The 21839-nt window shown below is 39.7% G+C and overlaps 1 protein-coding gene, 1 long non-coding RNA gene and 1 pseudogene across 3 annotated transcripts in view; 2 read left to right on the forward strand and 1 right to left on the reverse strand.

The window, feature by feature from the left end:
• Positions 1–2312: 2312 nt before the first annotated feature.
• Positions 2313–2558, forward strand: LOC122202028 (annotated as a pseudogene).
• A 1805-nt stretch (positions 2559–4363) lies between these two features.
• LOC122202117 lies at positions 4364–21135 on the reverse strand. Its single transcript, XR_006194471.1, has 2 exons — positions 20783–21135; positions 4364–4494 (listed from the first exon to the last, which is right to left on the reverse strand). It is a non-coding gene; the product is annotated as an uncharacterized LOC122202117 (long non-coding RNA).
• The window catches only part of MCU (mitochondrial calcium uniporter), a 205888-nt gene continuing 205153 nt past the window's right edge, over positions 21105–21839 (forward strand). Inside the window, exon 1 of one of the 2 annotated variants that reach the window (XM_042908327.1) lies at positions 21105–21251. In XM_042908327.1, the coding sequence (XP_042764261.1) occupies positions 21105–21251 (147 nt within the window). The remainder of the gene's footprint in view (positions 21252–21839) is intronic. The other variant, XM_042908324.1, reaches the window with a different exon arrangement.

Here is a 21839-nt window from a genome sequence, read left to right on the forward strand (position 1 = left end):
ACTAATATACTATATATAGTATATATATACTAGTACTAATATACTATATATAGTATATATATACTATATAGTACTAATATACTATATATTAATACTATAATAATATATATCATATATATAGTATATATACTATATAGTATATATACTATATATAATAGTATATATATATATATATACTATATAGTATTATATAGTATTATAGTACTATATAGTATTATATAGTATTATAATAGTATTATAATATACTATATAATAGTATTATAATATACTATATACTTCTCTAATACTCTGTGTGCAGTGCCTGTACCTCAGTATATTTCCAAAATATATACCAGTTTGCTCATCCCCTATCATTGCCTTCAAAGCTGGTATGGCTAAATTTCCACTTATAGGTTTAACCAGCTCTGGGGACAAGAAAGGGATGGGGGAGATGCCTCATTTGCAGCATTTGCCAATTTCTGTGTCATAAATACTCACATCATGGCCAATTTAAAGCTACCGGCATAACATCACTGAACACAGAGTTGGGAAGAGGTGCACAGTAGCACATTGTTCTATAATATTTCTATTGTACAGACACAACAAACATAAATAACCTCAAGGGCACAGATAATAGTAAAATGTAGTAAAATAATTCGGAAGTGATGAAGTTTAAGTACTTTTACCTTTGTTTTTAATGTGTTACCAGCTGTAAGTTTACAAATCAGCTGTGTTTAACACCTGGCTTGCAATATCCCCCCTGCCAAATTTAGCAGTTGGTTCTTGCTAGCTAGCACAAGTTGGCTTTAGGACACCAATGGTTTTAACCTTGCCCCAGAGTCTAGAACCAAGTCCCAGTGTAGTAACTCCAACGAGTCAGTCCTGTATCTAGAACAACTCTGATCTCAAATACATAGAAACGAGATTCAGATTAGATTATTGGTAGTCACTGAACATTCCCATGTATTTGGCATTTGTGCTAGGACGTGTGGATGCAAAGAAGGTTAAGGCTCCTCCCACGTTCTTCCCTGTATCATTCAAGAGCATCTCCATTTTCCAGGTTTTCAGGGCAAAAATCTTGGGGTCATCTTTGACTCTATTCTTTCTCTCACATCTGATGTCAAGACCATTAGCATATCCTGAGGGCTCTACCTTCAGAATATATCCATATCCCAGTCACTTCTCACTTCATCACCCCAGCCTGTCTTTCTTAAATCGGTTATTGGAATAGTTTCCTAAACGGTTTTGCTTCCATATTTGCCCGCTTAGGGTCTAATTCCGAAACAATAGTCAGTTATATGCTTTTACATTGTAATTCATGTTGTGCTTTTTCTCTGCTCACTACTCTCTGATAGTTTCTCATCTTACTCAAAGGTCAGAGGCCTCACAATGATCTTCAGAGCCCAACACAATTGGTGTCTCTCTCCTTATTTCTCTGACATCATCTACTACTCTTTCCCCTTCCTCGCTCTGCTCCAACTATGATGGCCTCCTTACCTTTCCTCAAATGTGCTGGGCAGGATCCTGCCTCAAGTTCTTTCCATTTGCTGTATTCTCTGCGTAGGAGGCTGTTCCATAGATATTTGCGTGACTATTCTCTTCCCTCTTGTCTAGTCCAAGTCTTTGCTTCTATGCTGTCTTCTCAGTGAGGCCTTCTCTATCAGTCTGCTTTAAATTGCAACCCAGAAATTCCCTGCTTAAATTTTCTCCATAAACTTACTTCTTTTGGCAAACTATGTATTTTACTTATTTACCTGTTTATTGTCTGCCCTTCCCCCTCCCCAGCTAGTTACGCAAGTTAAGTGAACCTTGTTCTGTTCACTGCTTATTTTCCAGTGTCTAAAATAGTGTCTAGCATATATAGGTGTTTAATATATATTTATTGAATGAATGAACGAAGATCTATCCTCAAAGGGTTTTATAGGTTTTCTATGTGTATCTTTTGTAACCAAAACAACTGGATTTCCCGACTTTGGATTCCAGTTTCCTAGTGACAAATCTCTAATACTTGTTGCTAGGCATATGAGTTCTGACCTGCCTGTAGGAATCTCTGTCAGTTACCAGGCCACCTCTACATCTTGGGTCCTCCTTGGCTGCAAATTTTGGTTCCATATGTTCCTCTTTTCCTTTCACCCTATAAACTGATCTTTCAGTTTCAGACCTGTCTTTGAATCAATACGATTTCATGTATCAGTCTGAGAATTTTTGTCCTTCACTGTCTGAGCTTTGAATCTGTTAGTACTCTAATGTGACAAAGAGATTGTATAACAGCCTTTCCAGCAGCGACAAGGATATGCCCCTCCCCACAAGGATATGCCTCTCCCCACAAAGATATGCCCCTTGAGAAAGATCTCCTCCATCCCTCTCCAGAAGAGAAGAGGAAACACAAGAAGAAGTAATTGGTGCAGAGCCTTGATTCCTACTTCATGGCCAGGAAATGCCCAGGATACTATAAAATCACCACCATTTTTAGCCAGGCACAAATGGTAGTCTGTATGTTGACTCTTTCAACTGTCCTCTGCCAACCTACAGGAGGAAAAGTTACAGAAGGATGCTCCTTCAGACAGAAGCAGCACTAAAAACACCCTGAGTCGAGATGAGTGGGAAAGCATCCTAATAAACACATTTTGTATATAAGAGATTATATAACGAAACACATTACCATTACAATCTTTAAAAATTAAAATGGGCATTGTAAGGATCATAATTCTTTTAGCAGATAGGATATACTTATTATCTGTCAGTGCTCCTATTTACATGAGATGGGTGAATATCCCTGTAACATTCTTAGGTTTGACACATGCAAAACCAAGATTAGAAGCTATCTGTCAACTATTGTTAGATTTTAAGATCCCTCACTACCTACACACTTTTCTCAGGTACTTTACAAAAATCCTGGAATAACCAGGATCAACTGAGTGGTATCCCCATTTTTTTTTCAGCTGGTATCGCTACCTAGACAACATGGCAATAGAAAGCTGCGAATTTACAAGCTGTCTCTTTTGCGTTAAGATGATTAGGGTGGTAATGTGAATCAGAAGAATTTTTAACTTCCAACAATCACAAATTTTGCGAAACAATTTTATTTTCTTAACGCGTATTCTCTGTGGCCCGTTTTATTTCTGCAATGGTTCTGTAAAGAATAACCGTCTATGTAGTAATCTTTTCCAAATGGATTTGATATGGTGCAAACTCAGGGAGCACTAAGTACCTAAAAATGCCAGTTGAAATATAAAAAGGACTTTCTCTTTATGTAGCAACAGCCTAGAGAGATCCAAAATCTTTTATAGTGTTAATATCATTTCCATTACCGCATTTCTGTGAGGGAACTGGTGGGAAAAGAGGAACAAGTAATTTATCATGTCTTTACAGATAAAGAAACTGAGATGCCAAGATAGACAGTTTTATTGCCTGAGACTATGATGGCACACCAATTGCAAACAAAAGACCGCTGCATCTTAGTTGTTAGCTTACAGGGTAGTTTTTCCAAATCTCTCTGCATTGTTAATATAATTGAGATTCCAAGTAATAATAGAAGATGGTCAGGGCAAAGTAATGGTAATGAGCCAGAGCTAGAACTGAAAATGGAGTCCAAGTCTTCTAAGTCCTTGTCCATTGATCCTGCCATTATGCTGCAGGACTAAATTACCAAACTTCATCAAAAAGTGGCAGCTTAATGCTGTTAGAGACAAACCAGCATGAGTTCAGTTAACTTTTCATTATAGATGGACAGAATAATTCATATTTTGGCTTACCTAAGGGAAAAATATCTCAATTTGGAATTCATTTTGGACATTGTCATTTCTTCGGTTATTTGAATATTTGTGTGATATAAAAAGGATCTTTTGACTAAAGCTCATTAGGAGTCAGAAAAAAAGACAGTATAAGTTAGGAGCAATCATCTCTGCTTAAAGAAGGTATGAATCAGCAAGCTGGAAAGCTGTTTTTCAATGGGTTGGCTAGTCCACTGTGTCAGTCTATAGGGTAATGTGGTCCATTCCAAGCTCTAAGAATAGGCCAGGGGAAGAAAGGAAAAAATAGAAGTGTGTGTGATGGTGTGTGTGTGTGGGGGGGGGGTATCTTTTGTTCCACACTTAAGACATCTGCTGTTTAACCTTGTGAAACGATGAACGAGACCGGTCATAATTCAGAAGTTAAAAAACTTTTCACCAAATAAAAAGGATTCTAAGAGATGCAGTACAGACACATGAACTCTCATTATCTAAACTGACACATGACACTCTTCTCAGGCATTTACATGAAGACAGGCATTTTGCCCTGATGGCAGGGATATAAAGCTCACATAGACTTCCTCAATGGTGGAAGTCTTTATATAAACCAGAACACCAGGAAGTTAGGGGCAAATGAACAAAGACCTCACTTCTTCATAATTCTTGGTTGTTATTTTTTTTTTTAAACAAATTAGCAGAGAAAGAGGCATCTTTGGAGTTAATTTCTTTGGGTATCTCTTTGGGTATACAGAAGATGTACATGTTATTAAATTTGTTCGTTTTCCTGTTAAAAAGAGAGAAAGAAAAATATTTAACATAATATTTCTGGTTTTAATTAAACTGACTTTTTTTAGGTTGCTACGTAGCTTCATGTGCCAAACTCCCCCCTCCCTTTTTTTTAACCTTTACAACCTTTGCAACCCAGAGAGGAGAATATTATTTTACAGATGAGGAAGCAGAGGTTAAGTATCTTACCCACACAGATTGCATAGTAGTTAGACCTGGGTTTAAAATCTAGTTCTCCAAAACCACTTCCAATATCCTTTCAACTACGTCACAGAAGACTATGGCAATATTTTTATTTTTACCTTTGAGGAAATTTCTAGATAAACTTTAGGCTACTTAATGGCTTTTGAGAAATGGATGCGGGAATATTTTTCTTATATATTTCTTCAGCAAAGTATAGGCTTTGGACATCAGATTGCAGGGCTTTTTGCTGCAATAAGGTAGAAATGCACTTCCTCAAAAGTCTGGGCACAATATGCTTCTTTGTTCTGGGTTCACTGAGGGCACCATAAGTTGAACACAGTGGTGGTAGGCAGAGTCCTGGAATGAGAACTGTGAACTGACTTGCTGTAAATAAAGGATGTCCTATACTTCCTAAAACAAGGTAGAGGACACTAATGAATAAACTGAGCTATGGGGTGCCTGGCTGGCTCAGTTGGAAAAGCATACAACTCTTGATCTTGGGGTCATGAGTTTGATCCTCACGTTGGGTGTTGGGATTACTTAAATAAATAAAACTTAAAAAAAAAAAGTAAACTGAGCTACAGACATTTGATATTAGCATACCCTAATGTTAGATATTAGAGAGCATTTAAAATTTTACAGAAAAAGCAAACAAATATTTTCAATTTACTTACTCTCTAGAAAGGTTATAATTACTGACGTACCAGGATGGCTCAGTCAGTTGAGCGTCCGACTCACTTTTGGCTCAGGTCATGATCCCAGGGTTGTGGGACTGAGCCCCGCGTCCAGCTCTGTGCTGAGCGTGGAGCCTGCTTGAGATTCTCTCTCTCTCTCTCTCTCTCTCTCTCTCTCTCTCTCTCTCTCTCCCCCCTCCCTTCTTTCCCTTCTGCCCCTCTCCTGCTTGTGCTCTCTTTCTTAAAGAAAAAAAAAGGTTATAATTACTGAACATTTGCTGACTACCACCAATTCAAAAGTTGTTACACTAAACATAGATTCAAACTCAACCCATACCTGTGGAATATTGTCTTAGTAATTTAGTGATGGAATTATCAAAATCATTCACGATTAATTCCTATGGAACTATGTCTAGAAAACTTCCGGTAAAACCTCTTCCTTCTGGAACTAATCATTCAATAAAAATTTAAGTTTATGATACGCCAAGCTCAGTGTTAGGCATGATGCTGCCTTCTCCATAAAGATCAGTATTGTTCGGCAATGATTCAATAATGAGTGAGTGAGTGAAGGAAACATGTCAAACACAAGACATTTATCCAAAAGGTACTAGTAATCTAGTATGTCAAACATACCAAAGAAATTAATATTATCAAAGGAATTATTTTAAAAACACAAAAATCTCCTTTTCTTTGCTATTTTCATCATGACACCATCCCCTAAGGCCTCAGAGTGAATACTTTTAAGTTAATAGTCTAAGATACTACAGGGTTTTCTCTGAGATCTTCAACATGAACTGTTCGCTTTATCAGCAGAGGTAATATAGAGGAACAAGTGTGTGGACTCTGGTAACAGATATCCTGGATTCATATCTGGCTCCAATACTTTAGCCAGGAGATCTTTAGCAAGTAGCTTCTCAATGTCTCATTTTTCTTATCTGAACAATGGGGGCTTGGAGAGTATTCTCCTCATAAGGATATTCTGAGGATTGAGCAAGATGCTATAATGTAATGTTTTACAGCACCCAGCTTATCACTGTGCTGTTAGCTAGTACTCAAACTTGTCATTGAAGTATCTTTTTTCTTTCTTTCAGATTTTAGAAAAATATTTTAAAATCTAGACCTCATTAACCTTCTTGTGACCTTGTCAAAGGGTCTTTTTTCCCTGTTGCTGCCTGCCAGATTGTCCACCTACAAATGAGAAACCTGTGCGCTTATCTGTGTTAAGTTAGACCGTTGAAGGTCAATGCCGTGTAATAGAGAATAGGGTTGGCCATAACTGAGTATGTACAACTATGTAAACTGCAGGAAACAGTTTTCTGTGAACAGGTGTGGTATAGGGAGACAAAGATAAGGATGAATCAGACCCAGCTTAACTCGCTGGGTACACTGTACTTAGCCTCTTTGAATGTTTTCTTAATTGTGTGTCCTACAGAAAACACTTAAATTCGTTGGGCCATTATATTTTTCATCTGTAAAGTTGGGAAAATAGTATCTTACTCATTGAGTTTTTTGTGATGACTGACTGCGCAGAGTAAGAGCTCAGTAAATTCGCTGAGGGCTGTGGCCAGGCATTGTGAAGGTTAGTTCTCTTTTTTTTCTGCGGCTGTCTTGGGAAATGAGGAGCAACGGCAGGGGTGGCAGGCAGGGCAACCACTCAGCAACATTATGATGCATGTGATTTACACAAGTCTATCACAAGTGGCTGTTCAGTGTGCAAGTTGGGCCGGTAGAAATGGAAATCTAGTCTGTGCTGTATTCTCTAAGATGCTCAGAAAGGGTCTCTCTCTCTCTCTCTCTCTCTCTTTTCAGTTTATTTATTTATTTTGAGAGAGAGAGAGAGAGAAAGAGAATCCCAAGCAGGCTCTGCAATGTCCGCATGGAACCCGATGCAGGACTTGAAGTCACCCACGGTGAGATCATGACCTGAGCCGAAATCAAGAGTCAGACGCTTAACCAACTGAGGCACCCAGGAACTCGTGGGTCTCTTTCTAATTTGTACAAAAGAGCTCCATTTCCCACCCCATTTCTGTACCATTTTCTGACTTTTAGTTTCTTCTCGCCTCTCTAGGTGTCCTGTGACTTCATATGGCCATGACCTGTCCCTGCAGGTTTCTGCTATAACCTGCCTCACTTCTCTCGGGTCATCCTATGCCATTTGATACCGTCCGGAAAATCCAAATGTCTCCAGAGTCCTGATCCTTTAGGACTCTTCCATGAGATGAGTGCTAATTGCTTAAACTAATTCAAGCTAAGGAATTGACAAGAACTTCCTTTGGTTGTACTGTCCATTGACGTTTTAACCAAGGTTTCCAGTGTTTCAACCCAAAAGAGCAAACATTGAGAGTCTGAAGTATCGAGGCAAAGGTAATGTAGGGCAGGTTGAAAACTGACTTTTCTGCACAGCACACAGTGGCTGCCCAGTCTGCTAACGCATAAAACTGGAGGCGGCATTGAATATATACCAGGAAGTAGATCTGTGTACCTTTAATAAACAAGCCTGCCTGTCCACATCAGCCAGTCCCTTTAAGAGTCAATAAGAACTTTGGACCCTATACCAATACCCATCTCTGAGAGAAGAGAATGTGGGAGGAGCAGATTTTGTGGTATAGTCAAAAGAAAACTGCCTTGAGAGTGAGGAAACCTGGATTATAGTTCTGCCTCCACCGCTAAATAGCCTTGTGAGGGGCGCCTGGCTGGCTCAGTTGGTTAAGCATCTTGATCTTGGGGTCATGAGTTTGAGCCCCACATTGGATGTAGAGATTACTTTTAAAAAACAAAAGTTTAAATATAAATAAATAAAATGTCCCCTCCCTTGGAAAAACAAACTGCTCTGTGGCCTTGGGGCAAGTCAGATATGTGCTTAGACTTCAGTGAAGTTACTGCAGACTGAGACTATGATGGAGAGAGCCTGTGAAGTCCTTTTCAGGTCTATCTAACCTTTTACGTGGCTCTTTTCCCCCATTGTAAACCGAATAGCCTGGGGCGGGGGAGGTGGGGAGGGAAGCAATGATGACCTGTAGTTTACAGAGTATTATATTGAACTGCATGTGGAGAGTGCTGGCTTCCAGAGAGTGAGATTACATTAATGGTTAAGAGTGTGGGTGCTGAAGTCCTTCATTCCTGAGTTTGGGTACTAAGTTAGCATAAATTACTTAACCTCAATATCCTCATCTGTAAGACAGGAATACTAATACCTAGTCATAATGTTAGTGAGATGATTAAATGAGCTAATACATATTAAAACACTCAGCACTGGTAGGTCGTTTAATTTTTTTTTTTTTTTTTTTTGTCCCATCAGAGACGAGGACTAAATTGTTTCCTAGGTGATTTCTATTCCAAAGTGATTTCTATTTCCGTCTTTCAATCCCTATCTTTTCATTTGTAATAGAAACATGTGTTTCAATAATTTGGCTAGTTCTGAATTTAGTAGCTCAATTACCCATCCACTATGTATAGTGTAGTTTTCCAGAAAGATCTCTAAGTCTGAACTACTCCCATAGTATATAGGAGGGTCATTGCTGGTGACTAGGATATAAGAGTTGTACAGTCTCAATTATGAAAACCCTTGCTTCTGTACCTCCACTCCCAACAACATGAGAACCTACATCTGTAGATGTCTGAGTCCCAGGCCACATGACAGCCCTAGAAATCATGATTATCACCATATTGGCAAAGTATAACAGCCACTTGAGCCCCAAGACATCCTATATTTGAGGGTCTGTTTCCTGGGTCACTCCTGCTATCAATTCTATATGAGTTAGCAGATAAAAACCATACCAGTAACTTGAGAAGAGGGAATTTAATGTAAATGTTAACTAGGTGTAAAGATAGGTGTAATGTAAATGTTAACTAGGTGTAAAGATATTAACTAAGTAACTGCAAGGGTAAAAAGAAAACTTGAAAGAATCATGGGGTAGCAACTGCAGAAAGCAGCTATGATCCCTTTAGCTAAGAGGACAAAAGAAAATGATTAGAATTATTAAAACTAGAGACACATCCTTTATTATTAACAATTCTTTATATTAAATTGTCTCTTCAAGTAATTGGTATGGTTTGTGTCTCCTGACTGCACTATGACTGATAGAGTGTTTGGGTCAATTTATACTCCCACCAGCAACATAAGAGTGTCAAGATTGCTACATATCCTTGCCAAAACTTGGTATTTTTCATCTTTTTCATTTTGACTCTTTTCTTCTACTGGGCTTGAAGTGCTATTTCATTGTGGGTTTAAAAAAAATTTTTTTTAACGTTTATTTATTTTTGAGACAGAGAGAGACAGAGCATGAATGAGGGAGGGTCAGAGAGGGAGACCCAGAATCTGAAACAGGCTCCAGGCTCTGAGCTGTCAGCACAGAGCCCAACACGGGGCTCGAACTTACAGACTGAGAGATCATGACCTGAGCCGAAGTCAGACGCTTAACTGAGCCACCCAGGCGCTCTGCATTGTGGTTTTTAATTTGCATTTCCTTTATGGGGAATGAAGTGAAGAACCCTTCCATTTGTTTATGGGTTATTTTGATCTCTTTTTGTGAATTATTTGTTCAAGTCTTTTGCCCATTTTTTTCTATTGGGTTGCTGCCTTTTTCTTATTGATTTGCGAGAGCTCTTTGTATATTTTGGACATGAGTTCTTTGTTAATATCACCCCCGCTCTCTGGAGTGCAGCCTGGGCAGCATTGTTAGTGTAGGTGTTCTTCCTTTGAGTAAATGGCCCTTAGGACTGAATTGCTTATGTTGTTCTTATTGTACCACCTCAGCAGACATCAAGAACAGTGGAACGGAGATACTATAGCTTTATTGTGAGAAGGTAAGTATATGTATTTCACATATGTATTTATTCATTCATTCCACAAATGTCTTTGAACTTATGAGTTTATTTTTAATTTATTATTATTATTATTATTATTATTATTATTATTATTATTATTATTATTTTGGAGAGACAGGGTGTGAGCAGGGGAGAGGGTCAGAGGGAGAGAGAGGGAGACCCCAAACAGGCTCCACGCCCAGTGTGGAGCCAAAACAGTGCTCAATTCCATGACCTCGGGATCATGACCTGAGCTAAAATCAAGAGTTGGACGCTCAACCGACTGAGCCACCCAGGTGCCCCTGAACATATTATTTTAGAGCATTAGTTATGTATAAGAAACTATGCCAAGTATGTGAGTTTGCTCCTGTCTGAAGTATTAGAACTCAGCTTGGGAGCTTTATACATATTGTCATTGTAATAAAATAAAAATCTTGCAGTAAATTAAAAAAGTTCTCCAGGGACCCAGAACATTTTTGAAAACTGAACAATTCATAGCCACTAACTACCTGAGGTCAGTGAATATTAATACTGAATACTGAAAAAGGGAATACCAATACTAAATACTGAAAAAGTCCTGTGCAAATGTTAAAAATGCCTTCTAGATCTTACTAAAACTCATGTTTTTATTCATTCATTCATTTACTTAAATCAAATATTTGTTAAGCATGTATTAGGGAAGAACATTAAATGGCATCTAATTTCTTAGATCTTCTTAGATCTTCAACTAATTTCTTAGATCTCATCCCGGATGGTTCCAGCCACTTCTGTGGTTTCATTTACAAACTATCTATATGCGGATGATCTCCACATCTATTTCTACAGTCTATTCATTAGGCTCAAATAACCAGCTGTCTGATGAATATTGTTGCTTGGATGTCTCAAGGCACCTGTCACACAACATTTTCAAAACTGAACTCATCATCCCCCATGATATCTTTTCTGTGTTTCCTCTGGCATCAGCATCGACACAAGTTGCCCAAGTGAGACACTTAACAATTTCCCTTGCTACCTTACTCTCCTTTTTTCCCTGCTGCCCCCAAATATCCTATCAATTACCAGTACTTTTTGATTCAACTTCTTATATACAGTCTCTTTCAAATTAGTCTGTTTTTTTTTTTTCCATGGCCAATACTATAGATCATATTGCTGGCATTTCTTGCCTAGATCTCCTAATTCGTTTTCCTTCAGTCTCTCTGGTCTCCAATCTATTCTCTAATCTCTCCCATTTCTGAAACCTTTGAAGACAAACTTTGTTCTTTGTGTAAAGTCCAAATTCCTTAATATGATTTATAAGACACTACGTAATGGGTTCTTGTTGCTTCTCTGGTATCATATCTCACTACTTTCCCTCCGGCACTTACTTCCATTAACTTGTCAGGTGTCACCAAAGGGATCTCCTGAGATCCCTACCCAGATCCTCAAAATTAGGTAAAATGCCCTCCTATAATACTCTCCTGTTTCCCTGATCTTTTATTATATGGCAAGTTGGTGGGGCCGGATCCTTTTGTTTGTTTGTTGGCTGTGGTAACTCAACCAACAAATCACCTTATTTATTGAGATAATGGATGAATTTCTTGGAACTCACAGATAGCCATTACTGCAGTTGCAGAATAAACTCTTTTATTAAATTTAAGAAATACTTCAGGGGTGCCTGGGTGGCTCAGTCAGTTAAGCATCTGGCTCTTAGTTTGGGCTCAGGTCATAACCTCGGGGCTCGTGGGTTCGAACGCCACCTTGGGTTCTGCGCTGGCAGCATGGAGCCTGCTTGGAATTCTCTCTCTCCCTCTCTCTCTCTCTGTCCTTCCCCCACTCACGTTGTGTCTGTCTCTCTCCAAATAAATACATAAACTTAAAAAAATACTTCAGATTTTTTTTTAATACAAGGAGATATTTGGGCACAATGTAGTTACAATTAACACACTTGGAATTTTGTATAAGCCAAAGTCTGTCTTATTTATTGAGATGCTTTAGGGAGCTATTATTTGTGATGACCATGTGTTAAAGTTTTATTTGCCAAGATGGATCAAAAATTGGGAATTACCATTCTAAAGAATGCATTCCGGGGGTGCCTGGATGGCTCAGTCGGTTAAACATCCGACTCTCGATTTTGGCCCAGGTCATGTTCTCACAGTTTGTGAGTTTGAGCCCCAAGTTGGGCTCTGTGCTGACAGTGTGAAAGCCTGCTTGGAATTCTTTCTCTCTCCCTACCCCACTTGTGATCTCTCTCTCTCTCTCTCTCTCTCTCAAAATAAGTAAATAAATTTAAAAAGCATAAAAAAAAGAATGCATTCTGGAAACTAGGGTTTTACTTTTCAAAGTTGGCCTGCTTACTATTAACCTATATGTAAAATTTGATTTAACAAGATTCATTCATATCCCAGGTCTGTTTCTGGGAGAAGGATTCATGATTGCAAATAGGAAATTATTGTCTATGTTTATATATTTCCACCTTCCAAAACATAAAATTGATAAGAAAGCAGCAAAAGTCCATTTTAAAAGAAAAATCAAATCTTTACAATCTTTTTTCAAATCCTCTTGAGTTCTGTATCATGGTAATTGTAATAGTAACTATAAAATATCATGGGAAATAATCCAAATTAACTCAGGATTCTGAGTTAGGACCCTTCCACACACTATCCCAGGTTTATAATCTAGTGGTATTATATGCAATTTTCCTCTTCTTAATAATGATCATGTTTTGATTGAATAGTTAATAGATCTGATTGCTTCAGGATCTTAAAGTAGTAGCATCCATAGGTGCTATAAATCTTGCTTAAATTTTAACAAGTCTATTAATTTTTTTTAACGTTTGTTTACTATTGAAAGACAGAGAGAGACAGAGCATGAGCAGGGGAGGGACAGAGAGAGAGGGAGACACAGAATCTGAAGCAGGCCCCAGGCTCTGAGCCATCAGCACAGAGCCCGACGCAGGGCTCAAACTCACAAACCGCAAGATCATGACCTGAGCCGAAGCCGGATGCTCAACCGACTGAGCCACCCAGGCGTCTCTTAACAAGTCTACTAAATGAGTTATTCTGATGTTGGAAAAGCCAAAGGGCCCTGTTTCAATCTAATAGGTACGTCTTAGAATAGCAAGGCATGAAGGAAGGAATGCAATGTCTTCTCACAATTCTCTGAGATTGAAGTTCTCTTTATACTCTAGGCAATGAACTAGTTAGAAACTATTTACATAGAATTGTACCCTACTGTACAATGACAGCAAAAAACTAAAATTTCTTCATATGTCTTCTTGCTAATTTTGTTGGGTGGGGTGAGTTATTACATTGGGAGTATGTTTTAAAGTTATGTTATATTGAGACTCCGAGGTAACTCAAAGGATCTTTCAGTAATTCTTTTGAATGCTCTATAAATGTTGGACTGCAAAGTTATGGGAAGAATTGATTCCATTTCAAGGTTAGGGTGAGCATTTTAGAAAAAGTAATACACGATGCAAAAAAATGTGAATTTTGGAAAGTTTTCTCATATCATAGCATATATTGTCTGACACATAAGAGGCAGTCAGTATATTTTTCTTGACTGATCAAATGAATGAACAAAAGATTATCCTCATTCAGGTCTTGTCCCCTCCTCTTATCCTAACTCCCAATTAGTAGTAATTATTTTCTGAGTCTCTACCCAAATTTTAGATAATTTTGCTCCCACGTTTTGGCAGCTGGAATGGCTTTTAAAGTGCCTAATTAAGAATGATTTGTTAATAATTATTATCTCTTTGAATAATTTTCTTCCCCTTTTCACTCTTTTAAGTTGTTTTTTCACTTTCCAAGTCTCATGCTGGTTTTTTATTTCTTAGGCTAGCTTTTATTAAATAAAAGAGAACAAAGCTCTTTTTCCTCTCTGCCTTTTAATAAATGTGACCCTTTCTGTCATTCTTTCCTTGATCCTTTCCAAATCAGCAGTGGTTGCCATACGTGACGGCTGAGAGATGAGATGCCAAGTGCAATGGCTAAATTTAAAGAGCAGCATTCGCACCTGTTGTTAACTGGCAATGACCAGTCTCACGCCCACAGCTTCCTCCACCCTCTGCCTCCTACCAAGTGCAACCCAGAGCCCAGTCTTTATGCGTCCACATATAAATAAGTACTGATGAAGATTATATACATGATATCAAAGTGGAGAATGAATATACCATTGGACACTAAATTTGTTTAGTTTCAGAGGAGCTGAAATTTGGGCAACACTCAGCGTAATATAAAGATGAATCTGAGCTTGAAATAGGTAAACTAATGCTAGGTATTTGATGAATTTTTGAAGACTTTCAATGGACTGGCTCACCCCAGAATAAATTTTTTATTTTTAATTTGAGAGAGAGAGAGAGAATGGGGAAGAGGGGCAGGAGGGGGAGAGAGAGAATCGTAAGCAGGCTCTATGCTCAGTGTAGAGCCCAACATGTAGCCCAATGTGGGGCCTGATCCCATGACTCAGGGATCATAACCCGAGCTGAAATCAAGAGTCGGACACTAAACTGACTAAGCCACCCAGGTGCCCCACCCCAGAATAATTTATTTAGACCCGCCATACTTTATGAAATTATTTTGGCTATCAGCATTGGGAGACTCCTATAAATTTAAATGTTGTGTAAAAGAGGCAATCCAAAAAGTACTGATTATCATCTAAATAGATAGCTTAAATTAGTTTGCCAGATTGGCAACACTAACCTAGAAAAGTTTCTGTAAGAGAAATATAGTAACATTAATAACTTTGATACAAATTACACTTAGAAGATGACAGAAGGAGCTGTGGCCCAGCCAAGGAGATGAGTCTAATCAAATAGGTCTGATAACCAAGGGGCTGTGGCAGACCTCAACTGTCAAATCAGCTTGCAGCAGGTACCAAAGTACCATGATACAAGGTCAAACAATAAATTATGAGAGTTTAATTTTACTTGGACATTTAATCTCAGAGGAGGCAAAGTTGGCCTTCAAAAGAGTAGAACAGGTGGCTTACAGGGACAGTGGGAGCAGAGTTGGAGGTTGAAAGGTCAGGGCATATTCAGGATTTAGGTAGTAAGTACCTGGAGATTGCTGAAAGAGGGGAGCACTTTACCAATCTGGAATTTTGTTAGAATTTGGTCTTGTCAAAGAATGTTCTTGTGATTTTGGGGGCACTTTTAGATATTCTGGAATGGTGTTCAACTCCATAAGAATGTGTGCCAAATTCCTATGCTGAATTCCTCTAGAGGCGTTGTTTATTTTAGTGCAAAGTTTGTGTGTCCTGCCTCTTTGAGTCACTTCAGATAGAGGAAAAATTCCCGGCTCCAAAGGTCTAGTAAATAGCAAAGGCTGGAGGAAGCCACAGCCAATCCAACACAAAAAGGACACCATTAATATTTGCTGCCAACCTCTCAGATCTTGAGAAACATGAACAAAGACGGTCCTATTTGAACAAACCCTGCCCTTCTCAACTCGGTGTTTTCCTGGTGTTCTGCTCTCGAAAAAAAAATTTTTTATTTAATTTGGTTTTTAAATTTACATCCAAGTTAGCATATAGTGCAACAATGATTTCAGGAGTAGATTCCTTAATGCCCCTTACCCATTGATTTTTTATGATTTTTGCTTCCCTTCCCTTATGTTCATCTGTTTTATATCTTAAAGTCCTCATAGGAGTGAAGTCATATGATGTTTGTCTTTCTCGCACTAACTAATTTTGCTTAGCATAATACCCTTTAGTTCTATCCACGTAGTTGCAAATGGCAAGATTTCATTCTTTTTGATTGCCAAGTAATACTCCATTGTGTGTGTGTGTGTGTGTGTGTGTGTGTGTGTGTGTGTGTATACACACCACATCTTCTTTATCCATTCATCCATCAATGGACATTTGGGCTCTTTCCATACTTAGGCTATTGTCAATAGTGCTGCTATAAACATTGGGGTGCATGTGTCCCTTTGAAACAGCATACCTATATCTCTTGCATAAATACCTAGTAGTGCGATTGCTGAGTTGTAGGGTAGTTCTATTTTTAATTTTTTGAGGAACTTCCATACTGTTTCCCAGAGTGGCTGCACCAGTTTGCATTCCCACCAGCAGTGCAAAAGAGATCCTCTTTCTCCACATCCTCGCCAACATCTGTTTTTACCTGAGTTGTTAATGTTAGCCATTCTGATGAGTGTGAGGTGGTATCTCAATGTGGTTTTGATTTGTATTTGCCCGATGGTGAATGATGTTGAGCATTTTTTCATGTGTCGGTTGGCCATCTGGATGTCTTCTTTGGAGAAGTGTCTATTCATGACTCTTGCCCATTACTTCACTGGATTGTTTGTTTTTTGGGTGTGGAGTTTGAGAAGTTCTTTACAGATTTTAGATACTAACCCTTTATCTGATATGTTGTTTGCAAATATCTTCTCCCATTCTGTTGTTGCCTTTTGGTTTTGCTGATTATTTCTTTTGCTGTGTAGAAGTTTTAATTTTGATGAAGTCCCAGTAGTTCATTTTTGCTTTTGTTTCCCTTGCCTCCAGAGACATGTTGAGTAAGAAGTTGCTGCAGCCAAGATCAAAGAGGTTTTTGCTTGCTTTCTCCTTGAGAATTTTGATGGCTTCCTGTCTTATATTTAGGTCTTTCATCCATTCTGAGTTTATTTTTGTGTATGGTGTAAGAAAGTGGTCCAGGTTCATTCTTCTGCATGTCGCTGTTCAGTTTTCCCAGCACCACTTGCTGAAGAGACTGTCTTTATTCCACTGGATATTCTTTCCTGCTTTGTCAAAGATTAGTTGGCCATACATGTGTGGGTCCATTTCTGGGTTCTCTATTCTGTTCCATTGATCTGAGTGCCTGTTTTTGTGCCAGTACCATACTGTCTTGATGATTACAGCTTCGTAATACAGCTTGCAGTCTGGGATTGTGATGCCTCCTGCTTTGGTTTTCTTTTTCAAGATTGCTTTGGCTATTCAGGGTCTTTTCTGGTTCCGTACAAATTTTAGGATGGTTTGTTCTAGCTCTGTGAAGAATGCTGGTGTTATTTTGATAGGTATTGCACTGAATATGTTTGAAATTTTTTTAATGTTTATTTTTGAGAGAGAGAGAGACCCAGAGTGCGAGTGAGGGAGGGCAGAGAGAGAGAGAGAATCAGAATCTGAAGCAGGCTCCAGGCTCTGAGCTGTCCAGCACAGAGTCCAACGTGGGGCTTCAACTCACGAACCGTGAGATCATGACTTGAGCCGAAGTCAGATGCGTAACCCACTGAGCCACCCAGGTGCCCCATGCTCTTGACAGAAGAAAACTTGTAGATTGGATGTTCCTGATCTGAAAGAATATTTGGTTATAGGGTCACTGAATTACAAAATGAATATGGAGTCAGTCATTCTTTGAAGGTCAGGGCCTGAGGCTCTGGCTACATAAAAATTTTAAGAGATCATATGTAAGTATACCTATGTAAATTATGTATGTAAAGTATGTTCATAATCCAGTGTAAGGTTGCAGTCTATATTAGAGTAAGAGGGATGGGAATATTGGGGGGAGAAAAGTAAAGGGATTAAAAAGTAGGAAGGAAAAAAATGTGTGTTCAGTTTAGCGAAGTGAGACTAGCTGTAGATATAGACGGGAAAAGAGATGTGGTGGGGTTTACGAGTAGTTCAGCCCTTCTCAGCTATGCTCACTAGAAATATTTCTGAACCAGTGAAACTTAAAAAAGACAGGAAAGTTTACAGAAACTAAGAAGTCATGGGAAAGTGAGTGGTAATGATGGAGAGATGACTGCAGATGGGTAGGTGTGGAGAAATGAGAATAATGACATCTGGGAAAATAGTGAACCCCAAATAGCCAGAAAACAGACCTAGGCTGTGATAAATATTTGAAGGTAAAACCCTTTTCTTTTGCTCTCCTTCACAGACTTTTTTTTATGTCCATTAAGAATTGCTCATCTTACTTGCATATATAATTCACACCATCTGTGAACCATGAAACACAGCCCCCAGACCTCTAAGCAGATCCCTGTCATGGTTTCTTGCTCACGCAATGAACTGTGTGCAATCACCTATCCTGGCTATTTTGGAATGCTTTTAAGCAAATACTCCATTGAATTGAGTCATAATTGGGAGCTGACTTCAGTGTACGTTTTGTAGGGAGCCTAGTTAGGGTTTCATGCTCCAGGAAATCTGTTCTGATTATTTTTAGCTAAAAAAAGATCAACCTGTTTTAAGGACTGACACAGAAAAGAACTCTGTAGCCATATAGGTTTCAGTGACCATGTTTTTATAATGGTAAAAATGACATGCAGATGAGAAAATGTTGAACCATTTGAAAGGGTAGCTATCCCCTCAAAAGCCCCCAGAGTTAACATGTTTCTTATTTATTTTTCTAGAAGTCAATATGTACCTGAATTATATAAAATAATAACTTTTAAAAGGCTCATTTGTACTGCATTATTACTTCTTTATAGATGGGACAATTCATTTTGTTAATGGCTACATAATATTCTGTTATAGGGTTCGTCTCTAATTTATTAACCAATTCCATATTGGAAAACATTTAGGTTTTCTTAAATTTTTTAATTCTCAAAAGTTACAATGTTTTTAAGTTTTCTTTTTGTGTGTGTGTGTGTGGTTACTTTCCCATCTTTAAAAAAAATTTTTTTTAATCTTTATTTATTTTTGAGAGAGAGACAGAGTGTAAGCAGGGGAGGAGCAGAAAGAGAAAGGGAGACAAAGAATCCAAAGCAGGCTCCACACCCTGAGCTGTCAGCACAGAGCCTGATGCGGGGCTCAAACTCACGAACCATGAGATCATGACCTGAGTCGAAGTCAGATGCTCAACTGACTGAGCCACCCAGGTGCCCCTACTTTACCATCTTTTATAAAAGTATTATAAAAGTGATGAGCATAGCAGGTACTGCATGAATTAACCGTTTCCTGTCATATGTCGTTTCTCTTCGTATATAATTTATTATTTATTTATTTTCTAGGTATGTGGATGCTTTCTGTTGCACTATCTACACTTTCTTGTTATGGGGCCTGGCCAACCAGCTAATGTGAGGTATATCCTTTGCAGCTATGGAAAAGAGATAGCTGAAGAGTGAAGAGATAGTGAGGAGATAATTGATGTTTCTTTCATTTCTAGCTCCGGATTATTAGAACTCGGTTCAGTCAGTGGATCCGCAAATTACACAGCCTACTGGGGGTGCATCAGTGGTTTCATCTTGGTAGATAAAAGATAACCTCTTTTGGTAAATAAGAAGAAAGCTTTTGGTAGCCCCTCTAGTTTCAGGTTTGTGCAGTTAAATAATCTATTTATTGCAAATGCAAATGCAAATGCACAGGACTAAGTCTCAGAACATTCTATCTAGGATGCATATCTAATTTCTATACTTGGAAAAATAGGAGAAAGACAATTCCCATAGAACTTCTCAGAGTATAAGACATGAAGGGGCAATCCTGATTCGTAGCCAGATATGGCAAAGTCACAGAAAATAAAAACAAAACTAAAATCCATGGTTCTCCTTCCTAGTAAGAAGGAGGAAATGGCACAGCTGGGTAAATACATAATATGCAGATGGGATAAATATAGATGGGCCAAAAATGACTGTGAGTGAAGTTGTTCCAGGAATGTCACAGATTTCCAACGAGAGGGATTAGTGTGTGCAGCTGTTGAATGGGGGGCTAATCTCATTCTCGAGCTCTCAGGTTCCACTGTTGGGCAATAAATGCCTTTTGGGTGAGTGGTGTGATAGTCTCACCTGGAGAAGCCAATCATTTTACTGTTCCAGAGTGGGGTGGAAGGATTAAACAGACCAAAAACTCCACTTCATTATTTAGCAATTCTTGGCCAAACAAGTACTACTTCAGTTAAACTTAAAAAAAATATTATTAGAACAAGTGATACAATAAAATTGTGTGTGGTGTATTTTTGTTTGTTTGTTTCAGCTTGATCACCTAAGGCTACACTATAAAGATGTTTCCCAAAATTGAGAGCAATACTTTTCATCTGCTTACCAAACTGCTTTCGTGCTTCAGATTTTAAAAAAAATGTGAGGACCAACCAGCTTATAACAACAGATAGTAAGGAAATCTTCTAAGGAAATATTTATTTCACAGTCTTTAATGAGCTTTCATTATGATCTTGCTTCTTGGGGAAATAAATATTTTTTAAGAGAAAGTGATCAACAATTATTCCAAAGTTTTTCCTAATGGCTAGTTTAGCTAAATTCATTGAAGTAACCTTTACATGACTTTTATTACATTACCAACATGTTCTGTTTTCATAGTTTAGTAAGTGCGCACAGGGTCAAAGATAGTAAGAAAATGGAGACTATTGCTTCTGGAGAGTGTAAGAGTATCAGTCTGAAAGATGCTGTAAAAATGAATTGAGTATTTGAAATATACATAGATCTGTTAATTCACTCTGATGGCATGTACTCATTCTGGGACTTTGATATCCTCATCATTCTACCTCTCCTATACTATGCCACACATCACGGTCATTAGATCACCCTATGATGTAGGGTTAATTCCAGCATATCCAAATACCATCAGTATGAATGGTAACTCTGGGCGTGCCATTGAGCGTTCCAGCATCCTTAGTTTAATGATTATTTATCTGGTACATATTTTGCCAACTTAGAACACTCACGAAGTACAAAGCTTAGCACAAAGATCCGTTTCCCCAGTTACCTTTATCATAGCTTTATCCTTGGTGAAGATTAGCCAAATCGAATATGCCATCTCTACTGCTGCTATTGTGAGGGGCTCGGATGCCAATTACCGGTTCCTTAGAATTTGCCCGTAATTGACTAGGTCCCACAATAGGTAACTCTGGAAGTGACAGGCAGCCTCAAGTGTGGTTCTCCCGCCTGTCGATTGGGCCTTGCAGGAAGCCCCGCCTCACCAACTCAGCCAAGGGCGGCAGTTGGTCCGGCGCGGGTGAGTGGCGGGCCTTAGCTCCGCCCCGGCCGTCCGCTGCGCTGCCTGGGTCGGCGCCGTTTCCAGTTGAGAGATGGCGGCCGCCGCAGGTAGATCGCTCCTGCTGCTCCTCTCCTCCCGGGGCGGCGGCGGGGGCGTCGGCGGCTGCGGAGCGCTGACTGCCGGCTGCTTCCCCGGGCTGGGCGTCAGCCGCCACCGGCAGCAGCAGCACCACCGGACGGTGAGCGAGCGCGCCCCGAGGCTCCGGGGAGGGCGGGGCGGCGCTGGCGTGTGGGAGCCGCTGGCGGGCAGGCCGCCGGGGCAGCGGGCGAGTTCCCTCAACTCGCTGCCGCTCCCGAGCTTGCCGGGCACCGAGGAGCCGCCGTGCCCTTCAGGCGCCTGCGGCGGCGACCAGGAAGGGAGGGAGGGCGGAGGAAGCCGAGTGGAGGAGGAGGAGGGGCGATGGCGGGGATGTTCCCGCAGGACCCGGGGCACCAGGGCGGGGAAGGGACTTGAACCCTTCTCTGACTCGCACCCGATCTCGGTCCCTCCCTCTTTTTTTTTTTTTTTTTAAAACAACTCTGCCCCACCGCTCGCGAACTGAGCCCCGTGCAAGTTGTCCCCTTTCCCTCCTCCTCCGGGCGGGTCGGGGTGTCCTGAGTTGCCGCGGCTGCCTGGTGTATGTGTCAGGAGAGTGGCAGTGCCAGCCATGCTTCTGGGAACTGTCTCGGGAGAGCAGCCCAGGACCCCAGCGGGACCGCTCCCTCGTCCTCTCTCGGCCCTTCGGGAACGGGCAAGAAAGGATAATCAAACTTTATCCCCCTCTGTG

This window comes from Panthera leo, chromosome D2 (assembly GCF_018350215.1).
Source record: "Panthera leo isolate Ple1 chromosome D2, P.leo_Ple1_pat1.1, whole genome shotgun sequence".
Classification (NCBI taxonomy): Eukaryota; Metazoa; Chordata; class Mammalia; order Carnivora; family Felidae; genus Panthera; species Panthera leo.